Source organism: Zea mays, chromosome 5, assembly GCF_902167145.1.
Source record: "Zea mays cultivar B73 chromosome 5, Zm-B73-REFERENCE-NAM-5.0, whole genome shotgun sequence".
Classification (NCBI taxonomy): Eukaryota; Viridiplantae; Streptophyta; class Magnoliopsida; order Poales; family Poaceae; genus Zea; species Zea mays.
In genome coordinates, this window is record NC_050100.1 from 199,115,125 (window position 1) to 199,127,094 (window position 11,970).

Sequence of the window (11,970 nt, forward strand, 5' to 3'; positions counted from 1 at the left end):
ATTGACACAGACATATTCCTGTCTGCAGGGCCTGATACTCAGCAATGCCCTCAGAGCACAGAAAGATGCTGAGGACGAAGGATGTACTATAGCCCTGAGCAACCTTCGTTCCGAAGTAATTGAACTGAGGAACGAAGGTCTCGAAAAAGACAAAATATTATACTCATTGATAGATAAAATAAAGGAGGACGAAGCTGTTTTCAAAAGTCAAGCTGAAGCTCAGAAACGCGAAATTGAAGACCTTCGGAAACAACTGACCAGAGCCAAAGAAGAACGTATACTTGAAGAAACAAAGCGTGAACTCAGCGATCAATGGGCAGATCATCTAGAAGTGACTGTTGAAGAGCTTCGTTCGTCCAAAAAGAAATGCTACAATAAATCTATAGATTGTGTTAAAAAATTAAAGGCTAGCTTCGCCAAAGTCGGCGCATTCTCAAGTGAAGAAAATTTTTTGAGGGGCAATCCCGAAAGTGTCATTGAATGGATTGACCACGAAGCTGAAGCCTTCGAAGAAATTTTAAATAGTCGAGGAGATATATGTGCCTTCTCTGGCGCCAGAGGGATTGCCACCATTTTAGAGAAGAAGGGCTGTGAGCATGTGAAAATTTTAGCACAGTCCGAAGCTGCTTTGTCCTTTGAAGATACAAAAGATCCTTCGGCCGAAGCTAGCATAATTGGTGGAAAGTTTTTTACTGATATCTGGGATAACGGTGGCCGAGAAATGGCAAGAGAAATTATTCAGAGAAGTGAAAAGGGCATCCATGATGCTAGAGAAGTGGCTAAGGCTGCTAAAAAGAGCACAGAGCCCGAAGGTCAATTAGGTACTAAATAATAGTTTTTACCGTGTTGTAATCTTTAGGCTTTTAAGATCTGTTTGCGATTTGTAATAGTAATGTAGTCGTGTCCCGTCCTCACTCAGATCCTACTCAAGCATCTTCGGGCCCTCAGCCTAAAGATGACGACGAAATTAAAAAGATGGCCGAAGCTATCATGGATCAGGTTGTCGATCGACTGCTGAACGAAGCTGCAGAGATAGTACTTAGGGAAGACTAAGTGCTATTGCAAAAAACATTTGATATATGATTTGTGTAATATTCTGTAATCCTGTATGTAATATACTTGTTTTATGATTCAATTCTTTACGATGCATGAAACTTTAAACACGTACCATTTTTGAGTCTTCGACGAAAAAACACCTTCCCTTCTTTTCATGCTTCGTGAAGAAGAATTTATCATTTATCACGACAGTATCCATAGTGTTCTGATAAGAAATATCCAAGCTTCGTAAAAATAATCTCCGAAGCTATACCTCGAAAATCAATATTGTTTCTCCCTGTAACTTGGCATGATTTGCCCCTTTTCAAATCATTTTCCAAAGATCGATAACATGCCCCCTTCTTGTGCCACATGCAGCATGATGTATGATGATTATGCTATGCAAAATGATGTGATGATGTTATGTTATGCAAAATGATATTTTGTGCCGAAGATACACACATTCCTGCAATGGGGCACAATCTTTTGTATCAATACTGACTTTTTCATTATAAGCCTCCCTTAGGAGCTTCTTCGCCTTTTACTTCAGCGGAATCAGCGTTTATTTTTCGCTGTAAGTTCTGCATCCCCTTAGGAACGTCTTTGGAACTTCTTCGCCTTTTACTTAGGCGGTATAAGCTCTGCATTCCCTTAGGAACGTCTTTGGAGCTTCTTCGCCTTTTACTTAGGCGGTATCAGCGTTGACTTTTCGCTGTATGCTCTGCATTCCTTTTGGAACGACTTTGGAGCAGAAAACTTACACTGCGCTCCCTTCGGAACGACTTTTTGTGACTTCGTCAGACTTACTCTGCGTTCCTTAGAACGACTTTTTGTTGCTTCGAAGGATTTTCGATAGTCCGAAGGTCCTTTTTATTATCACAAACCTGTGAAGAAAACATATTTTTCTTGTAGGAATCAACGAAACTAATTACATGAAACCTAAACAATGTCCTTTATTAGAAAAAATAAAACTGAATGAAAAAGATTGCTATTAAGGTAGGATATTTGTCAATAGATGTGTTTTGACTCTGGCACGGTGCTGTTGACCGTGCGAGCTTCGGACTGTTCTCTGAAGTCCCTTTGATGTGGAGTATATTGGCTCCCTTCTGGCTGCTGGCCTTGTTGCAACGGAGGTGGAGGCGGGGGCTGTTGCCAGGAAGCTGAAGGTTGACTTGCCAAAGCAGCAGAGACTGCAGGATGGTTGCCCACATATTCTGGGATGTAGGGCGAATGATACGAAGCAGTGTGCATGACCTGCTTCGGCTGAGCCTGTTGCGCGGCAGCTTCGGCTATCTCTTTTTGCTTCTGAATGGTAACATGACACATCCTGGTAGTATGACCTTTGTTTTCACCACAGAATAAGCAAAATATTCTTCTGGGTTGATCCCCGAATCTTCCGCCGAAGCCCCTGGCGCCTCTGCCTCTTGGAGCTGGTGGTCGAAAGGAGCTTTGCTGTTGCCCCGAAGTCTGTGAGGAGTACTGTGGCCTTTGCTGCTGGCTCCCCTTATCATCATTTTGATTGGAATTATGAATTGATCTGACATGCTTCGGATAGAATCTTCCTCCGAAGCCCCTGGTCATCTCAGAAAATCTGAAGGCCTCCTCCCTTCTTTGGCGAAAATCATTGTCAGCTCGAATATATTCATCCATCTTCTGGAGCAGCTTCTCCAGCGTTTGTGGTGGCTTCCTGGCAAAATACTGCGCTGATGGCCCTGGCCGAAGCCCCTTGATCATGGCCTCAATGACAATCTCATTGGGCACTGTCGGCGCCTGTGCCCTTAGACGCAGAAACCTTCGGACATATGCCTGAAGGTATTCTTCGTGGTCCTGAGTGCACTGGAACAGAGCCTGAGCAGTGACCGGCTTCGTCTGAAATCCTTGAAAACTGGTTAACAACAAATCCTTCAGCTTCTGCCATGAAGTGATCGTTCCTGGTCGAAGGGAGGAATACCAGGTTTGAGCAACACTTCTGACAGCCATAACGAAAGATTTGGCCATGACTGAAGCATTGCCACCGTACGAAGACACTGTTGCTTCGTAGCTCATCAAGAACTGCTTCGGGTCTGAATGGCCATCAAATACGGGGAGCTGAGGCGGCTTGTAGGACGGAGGCCAAGGTGTAGCCTGTAACTCAGCGGACAGGGGAGAAGTATCATCAAAAACAAAATTCCCACGATGGAAATTGTCATACCAGTCGTCTTCGTTGTGAAAGCCCTCCTGATGAAGGTCTTGATGCTGAGGCCTTCGGTGTTGCTCATCCTGAGCAAGATGACGAACTTCTTCAGAGGCTTCATCTATCTGCCTCTGCAGTTCAGCTAGCCTGGCCATCTTCTCCTTCCTGCGTTGAACCTGCTGCTGAAGGATTTCCAGATTCTGAATCTCCTGATCTAGATCATCCTCCGGATGTGTTGGACTGGTAGCCTTCCTCTTCTGGCTTCGTGCCTCTCTGAGAGAAAGGACGTCTTGATTGGGGTCCAGCGGCTGCAGCGTGCCAGCCCCTGGTGCTGAAGCCTTCTTCGGCGGCATGACGAAGCTGATGCTTGCCGAAGGTGTCGAAAAGCTCAGGAAATGGAAGTGAGTTCACCGGAGGTGGGCGCCAATGTTGGGGACTTGTTCTCAAATGCTAAGAGTTAAGAACAAGGCAACATAAAAAGTGTTAAGTGTTAAAGTCCTTCGTCCTTCGAAGCATTATGTCCCTTCGGGAAATAATGAGTTTCGGACGAAGGTCATAAGAGACATACTTTCGTGAACATAACAAGTAATGACGAAGGATTCATATAAAGCATGAAATATAATATAAGCATCATCATAGAATCATTTCTATTTTATTAATCATGGAAAAATAGAAATGATTTCAAATTACAAATGTACCTTCGGTCCTGAGAGAAGATAAAAAGTACAAGCGTGACGCAAAAGCAAATGTCAAGTCAGCGTGAACAGTACGGGGGTACTGTTCACCTATTTATAGGCACGGGATACAACCCATACAAAATTACATACATGCCCTTTACATTTGGTGATAATTCCATAGCAATCTATCGAGGTCTAAATGGCCTTTTCATCTTTAAGTCGGTTCCCTTTTCTGCGAACATGCCGAAGCTTTCCTGCTTCACAGCTTCGGCACTGCCAACCTTCGTATCTTTTGAGGTTCTCCCTCTTTGACATAAGTCCGAAGGTACCTGTTCACACATTACACTCTAGAAACACTGTTAAATCATGTTTTTGAGGACCTTCGGAAGCCGAATGCCCCCAACATGTGTTATCAAGACTTAAAAGCACGTCACAAAAGTACGTAAGTGAAGCATGATACGTACGGTGTGATTTAACTTGTAACACTAACATAGCTAGAGCTGCTCAATTAATACATACTCTACATAATGCGCATGCAATGCACAACGTGATTGACAGCTTGTTCCTTGGATTACAGAATCAGAAAACGAGAGATGGATTGGCTAAGAGAAGCTGTAAATAATCGGTTCACCGCCTTAACAATCTGTATATCCTGCTGTGTTAGCCCCCAAGTCGATTGACACACACGAACACCAAGAACCGAAAATAAAAAGAGAAGGCAAACAACCAGAGAGATCAAACGCCATATGTGAACACTAATCACCTCCACCCTCTTATTAACTCCGATCCTTGTCTCTACCCCCCTATCTCCGCATGCTGACAACGGCGCGTGCATGAGCCATGCATGGCGCGCCGCCTTACCATTTACCAAGAGCCTCCGCCACCATTGCTGCTGCCATTCCCGATCATGCTATTGCTCCAGAATCCTGCTGGAGCCTCGTGGCCGCCGGTGACGCCGCTGGCTCCGCCGCCGTCGCCTGCTGCTTGATCTTTGCTGTGCTCGTAGTGATGATGATCAGCTCCGTTGCTCGCGCCGCCGCCAGCAGCGCTCACTGCCGGCTTCAAGTCCTCGAAGGGGAAGAGCATCCTGCCAGCCGCGCTCTCCTGCAGCCCGGCACTGTAACCCCCGGCGCCGCCAACTCCCCCCGTGCCGTGCGTGTCCAGGGAGAACCCGAACACACTCTGAGACTGCGGCGGCGGCGGAACGCGGAACTCGCCCAGCGAGAATCCCGCGGCTGCGTACTCCGCGGGCATCCCTAGCTGAAAGTGCTGCAGTGGGACGTAGCAGCCCGTGCTCCTCAGCAGCTCCAAACCCGAGAGCGCGCCCATGCCCCTGCCGGCGGCGCCGTTGCCCAGCATGGCAGCTCCGGGGTTGCACACGCTGCTGCTCTCCAGGCTCGGGAACGCCGGGAACTCCGGTGGCTGCAGAGCGCGGCCGTTGTGGTGAGGGAACGCCAGGTTGAGGTCGTGCGCGCCCTCGTGCATCAACTTGGGGTTCTTGGCCGCGAGCCCCACGGGGACCGTGCCAGACATAGCCGCGGAGGTGGAGGCGGCGGCGGCCGCAGCCGCCGACGACACGGCCGAGGACGAGCGCTTGTTCTTCCTGGAGCCGCCGCCCACCGGAACGTTGCGGAGCGAGCCGCCCTCGGTCCAGTAGCGACGGCACGTCTTGCAGAAGTAGCGCGGCTGCTGGAGGCTATAGTTGTTGTAATAGCAGAACTTGGTATTGGTGGAGTTGCACCGCGGGCAGTTGAGCGCCTTCTCCTTCTGCGGCCGCGCCCGCCGCTCCGGCCCCGCTCCTCCGGTCGCGCCAGCGCTAGGCGGCGCTGCCGCAACCGCGGCGGGAGCGCCTGCCCTCTGGGCGCCGGGAGCCGAGGGCGCAGCCGGCGGTGGGTTTGGATTCTGGTTTAGATTTGCGTTTCCAGCCATGAGCATCTCCTCCATGGGCTTCCCTAGCCCTAGCCCCTGGTGATGGACACATATTGCTCATCGTTAGATGATACCACTGCAAACCTGAATGATGATTGTTAAGGTAACTGACAACTACTACGAAGCAAGAACATGTAGTATGTATGGGAGATTGAAGAGATGGATATAGCAAGCACATATCAGAGGGGGTATGAGCGTGGAGGACTTTGGATTCTTATGGTGCAACAACTGCAGTGCAGTGCAACAAAGAACCAAGCACATGGATACAAAGGCGAGATTAAAGAGAATGGGAAAAGGCAAATAAAAAGGTGAAAAAAAACAAGGAAAAGATGAGAGAGAAACATCGCAGCGCACCACATAAACTCAACTTTGCTTGTGCTCTTGTAGGGTTGCATCTGTGGCGTAGCACTTCTACTCACTCCATCACCCAAGACATGGCTGCTCTTTTGATGCAAGGTGTGGGAGAGGGAGGGTAAAGCTCCTCTCCATACGAGAAAGAAAAGGAGGGATAAAGGAGATGAGAGCTTGGAAAGGGGGGATAAGATAGAAAGAAAGGCAGGAACACAAAGGAAGATAAAGGCGGCCGTGTGCTCCTTTCAAGGATTAAAAGGAGGAGACAAGGGGGAATTAAAGGCCCCGGAGTCCCCCCAGCTCAAAGCCAATGGAGAAGAGACGGCACGCACACAGAGAGGAGGTGACGATACTCGCCTAGATCTACGCAAAGAATAAAAGGTTCGCCATGGCGGTATCCAAGAACAAGAAAGCCTGCCGCGGCGAGGCAGATAGATCATCGTGCTCACACCCACATACATACTCCTATAAGAAAGCAAGAGCTCCAGGACCAAGGCGCAGGCCAGGGAGAGGCGGAGAACAAGACCACCAAGATCCAAGCCGGCAGGTGAGAGATCTCGTACGCATAGCCCCCGATGTGCACGGTTGCAGCTATATAGCGCCTGGTTCGATCGAGACGGCTGTGCTGTGCAGATTATAGCTTACCTGATGCCACTGCGCCGCATCCATGCATGCAAGGATCCCAATTCCGCTCCTCGCCAGCGGTTCTCCCGTGTGGTGGTTGTTGCCTCCGAGGGGCGAGGAAGAAGACGTACGAGCTGAGGACGACTACGACGACGAGGACGAGGACGAGGCGCAGGAGGAAGGAGGAGGAGGAGCGTACTGGAGCTGGATGGGACGGGCGAGGGAGGAGGAATGTCCTGTGTAGTGGAATTGCTCCCCGGCCCCCTTCTCTAGTCTTCTCCTTCATATGTCATGAGACGAGATAGTGCGATTCTTTTTCTCGCAATATTTTTATGCGTCTAGCTAGGCTCGCTCGCTGGAGGCTGCTGCTGCTGCTGGTGCTGGAGCGAAGCGAAGCGAGGAGGAAGAGCAACCGAAATCGGTGCCCCGGCAGTTTTCGGAAACGCGTCAAAAAATTTCGTCCATGTAACGCTTTTCCAAGCGTGCTAGCTTTGTCCGTGTACGTAGCGATTTTTTTTTGGGCCGGGTCCGGAGGGAGCTACAGAAAAAACCAGTCGGTGACAGCAGCCAGCCGCGCGCGCAGCCCTTGGCATGATGGGGCCTCGCACGTGCGTAGGGAACCGTGCCACGTGCGAGCAACTAACCGGGGGTGTGGTTTTAGTGCTTTAATTAAACACATCCTGGTTTCTGAATTCAAGAACGATGGACTCATGATCGATCGAACGACGCCCGCGGTCACTTGAGCCTTGAATATATCTATAAAACCTACCTAATACAGCCTATCATTCTTGTCCTCGTCGCGATGTTTGTGTAGATCTATATATATGTGTACACGTATTTACTTCTAGTTTTTTTTTCGGTCCGTCCAGAAATAACTGCACACTTTGGCCTCGCTTGGTTGTACTTATGAGGCAACAAGGCTGATACCGCACAAATCTAAACTAAAAGGCACTGTAGTAGCTGTAGATTAATAGTGTTTACATGGAACCACACAGCAGCTGCTGCATTCTGCCAAATGAATGCAGCCGATCAATCAAGCTGCTTATTTTTTTTTTCAGTAACTTGAAATATTGTATGTGCGAAGTTAACATATACACAGTCGGCAGTCGCACTTCTCCAATGACCAGTGAACTTCAAATTTGTTTGCTCAAACACGATGTGTGTCCGGGCTATCCGAGTGACACAGCAGGCCGGGAGCTAGCTAGAGGGTGGCTTATTGCATGTTACAGCAGAGACGCCACGTACAATGCCTACTACCATCGGTCGATCAGTCGGTGAAGGCGCAAATGCCTAGCAGCCAGTCTAGGGGTGTTGCCGGTCGGGCACGTACGAGAGCCCGCAGTGGAAGTGTGCGGGAGGACATGCCAGGTGACGGGTGTCGCGGCAGTGCAGGATAGACGTACGCAACGCAAGGGCATAGCAGAGCGAGCATGTGATTCAACAGAGGTCAGAGGCGAGGATTTAGAATGATGTGGAGGGTCAGCATGACAGCATTGCAAGTCTCTCTCTCTACTGACTAGTATAACTCAATCGAATTCTGTGTAGCTTTGATTCACCGTTAAGAAATGATCGAACTACTATACGGCTAAGTACGATCCGGAGTACGGATCCTTTACACAGAGCGAGCATGTGAACGAGGTCGGTGCTGCAATGCAACAAGAGGCCAGAGGCGAGGATTTAGAATGATGTGTGGAGGGTCAGCATGACAGCATTGCAAGTCTCTCTCTCTCTCTCTACTGTAGAGATGTCAATGGGTAATTCCTCACCGGGTTAGAGCATCCCAGACCCATCCCCATCATGTTTGATACATCCCCATACCCATACCCATACCCATCATGGGTACAAAACTCATCTCATACCCATCCCCATTCGGGTTTCGGGTCCCCAATGGGTCCCCATCCCCAATTAAGGGATAACTAGATACTAACATCTAGCACAAACTATCCAAATTGCATACATCACCACATCAGCAAGCACTCATCCATGAACCATGATCCATTCATCCATCCATTAGAAAAGAAATCAGTACTTGGGACCAATATAAGAAATGAAGTCTGCCGGGTTTGATGGCCGACTCGACCTCAACTCATTCATACAAATAGGACAGATGTACACGTCTGAAATACCCATGGGTAATCGGGTTCGGATTATTGCTTTCCAAACCCATACCCATTTACCCAATGGGTGGAGATTTTGTCCCATATCCATACCCATGGGGATAATTTTTGTCCCATACCCGTACCCTAATAGGGGAATTCCCCATGTGTTATCGGGTATCGGGTCCCCATTGACATCTCTACTCTACTGACTACTATAGCCCAATCGAATTCTGTGTAGCTTTGATTCACCGTTAAGAACGATCGAACTACGGCTAAGTACGATACGGAGTACGGATCCTTTACACATGCCTTCGCACGCGCTAGCCGAGCGACCCGTGTTCACATGACAACCATCGGCCACTCTCTTGACGTTCCGTTCCGTCCTCCATCGTCGTCAAAAAGGCCTCGCGAAAACCCGCGGCTACTGGTGCGCGCGGTGCCGGGGGTGGTGAGGAAGGAAGGCGCAGGGCGTGGAACGGAAGAAGGCCCACAGCGGCAGCTCCCTCCCAAGCCAAACCCCCAACCACGGCCACGGGGCCGGTGGCTGGCCTGGCCTGGCCGCACGGAGGGAGATCGCACTCACCACACCACCCATCGGGCCATCATCGCCGAACGCCTGGGTCCCTCCGCCCCGACAAGCGCAAAAGTGGCCGCGCACACCTGCGGTCTGCGTGGCCGCCCACCCGGGCCCCGCCCCATTCGCTAGTGCGGGGGTGGGGTCGGTCGGGGGTGCGGTGCGGTGCGGGTGGGAGGGAGGGACTGACTGGCAACTGCTCCTGCTCCGTCAGGCTGCTGCTGCTCCCCTCGCCCGCTCGGCCGCGCGCGAGGCCCTGGGCCCTGGTGTGGTGGGGGCGCCTGGCCGCGGCCGCCGAACGAACGCGCCAACGCCCTGAGTGGTGGTGGTGGTGGGGCGCATGATGGCCACGTACCATTATTGTCGGGGCGGGCGGCTGCCAACGGCGATCCATCGAAATTCCTTCGCCGTGTCCCCATTCACCTACAACTGCGTCTGGGCATCTGCGTGCATCATCAGGAGAGCCCACCTTTGGTAATGCTTTTGCAGGCTTCCGCCGGCGTCCGTTCGTTGATCTACCATCCATCCGCATGATCTGCCCGCTCGCTGCGAAAAGCACGGCCTTGTGCGCTTCTACTGTAGCAGGCCACCACCGGGGGCCTCAGGCCTCAGCGCTGCGAGAAGAAAAGAAGGCAGTATGGGTAGGTAGGTTTGGAAAAGGGACGATATGACACTCCTGGGGTAAAAGACACCAAAATAATTAAACCTAGCTTTGCCCTAGATCATCATCCGAGCTCATCAGTTCTGCTGCGCCCCTTTCGTCTCTCTCCCTCTTTTCGCTGTCTTTTCTGCGAGCTAGCTCCATCCATCACGATCGCTGATCATCGTCCGCTTTGTCAGCCGCGCACGTCGTCGATAAGGCGCCGACGACCGGAACAAACGCCGCGCAAAGCCAGCTGTCGTCGTAATAATCAACTGCGCCTGCGCGCGCTTCTCGGCCGGGCAAGTACGAGGGTGGGTGATCGAGGTCGCGCTCGACCATTAACCTAGTCGTAGCTTTTGTCAAAAGCTTGAGATGGCGAGCAGAAACCGCGCGCGCGCTAGCTTTTGGAGAAGTAGCCGTCGACGATCGCAGGTTATCCTCGCTCGCTTTGAGACGGAACACGGATGGCCTGCAATGCATGCGCTCAGCCAGTGCCGCTGCCGCATAGATAGAGTAACATAAACTAAAGCTCCGTTTAAAACTCCTAGACAACTAATAGTTAACCAGCTAATAATTTATCATTAGCTGGTCTAATGAACTAATTGTTTGTTTTGAGGTAGATAGTAATTAGCTGTGGTATTAACTGAGGGTGTTTGGAATCAACAACTAATATATTTAGTAGCTAACTACTATTAGTTATAGACGTTGTAAAAGTGTAGCAGTATTTAAATGGGATGCATGCGTGAGTTTAGTCGCAAAGGCGGTGACTGGTCTGAAGGGAATAAAGCTGCCGCCGATTACGCGGTTGCTTTATTTGGGTGACTTGAGACCCCCGGCCCCTCTTCTGTTGAGAGGATAAGCTACATTTAAGTATTTAACCGCATCGGCCGGCCGGCTCTCGTTCATTTCCATCATGACTCTTGATTGTGCTGTGCCGTCGTCTATTTGGCGCAGGACGGTTCTCTTTTTGGAGTAGCTTGAGCCTAGCCTAGGGCACTAGGATATCTGTTAGGTCATCGATTAGTTAATACGTACAGTAGCTTTTGCCGCCTTGAAAATTTCTCTACGTACGTACTTGTACATACGTGGCCCAAACAGGTTCTGTTTTTTATCTCTATAAATTACAACCGGAACAATTCAATGGCTTTAATCCAGCCGCAGCGAACATGCTTTGAGTCCGCTCGGGTCCCAACAACTCTGTTGAGCTCCCAACTGAGTAGTAATACTTTACCTGGTTCTCGTTTCGCGTCTGCAGAAGTCGCACCGTACAGATTGCGCGGCGATCTTTGTTGTGCTCGCGAGTCACTCATGCGCTTGTTGCGCTGTTGCATTGGGATTGGATTAAGTGGTGTGGTGGGTTGAGCGGGGTGGTGAACGCGCACCACGTTCGTTCCATGCCGCCGTTCGTACGCCTTATTACAAGTGACGTACGCCCATGCGCTCCCTCCTGATCGCGCGTGGACGGACGGCGCAGCGCAAACCAAAAAAAAAAAAGGCGAATCGCAGTGTGCTCCGCCCTGGAGCGAGCGGCAACGAGGTCCACACAGCAACCGACAAGGCTGGCGAACTTTCCTGCCTACCCACGAGACAAACTACTACTACTATACGCTAACGCTACGCGAGAGAGTCGTTGATGCCGTATATATATGATCTCTTGCCCCCTTCTCCCCCTGCTTGGCAGCACATGCAGCAACGACGTACTCGATCGATATTGTACTGTAGACTGCTGGCCGCCGGTTTGCTTTCTGCTGCTGCTACTAATTTATGACCGCGGCATGGCGGGGAAGGCAGCACACAGCGCGGCTGGCCGGCAGCCAGCTGTGTCCCGGACACACTGCGGCCGGCAGGAAAGCCATGGCAGGACA

The 11,970-nt window shown here is 50.6% G+C and overlaps 1 protein-coding gene and 1 long non-coding RNA gene across 5 annotated transcripts; one reads left to right on the plus strand and one right to left on the minus strand.

Moving 5' to 3' along the window:
• Positions 1–4,353: 4,353 nt before the first annotated feature.
• On the minus strand, positions 4,354–7,772 carry LOC100275168 (uncharacterized). 4 transcript variants are annotated; one of them, XM_008683381.4, is made up of 2 exons: positions 6,811–7,772; positions 4,354–5,850 (listed from the first exon to the last, which is right to left on the minus strand). In XM_008683381.4, exons 1-2 carry the CDS (start codon positions 6,832–6,834, stop codon positions 4,750–4,752), a joined length of 1,125 nt encoding a protein of 374 aa, XP_008681603.1. In that variant the 5' UTR covers positions 6,835–7,772; the 3' UTR covers positions 4,354–4,749.
• Positions 6,235–7,307, plus strand: LOC100275162 (uncharacterized). Its single transcript, XR_553688.4, has 2 exons — positions 6,235–6,712; positions 6,799–7,307. It is a non-coding gene; the product is annotated as an uncharacterized lncRNA (long non-coding RNA).
• Positions 7,773–11,970: the final 4,198 nt, after the last annotated feature.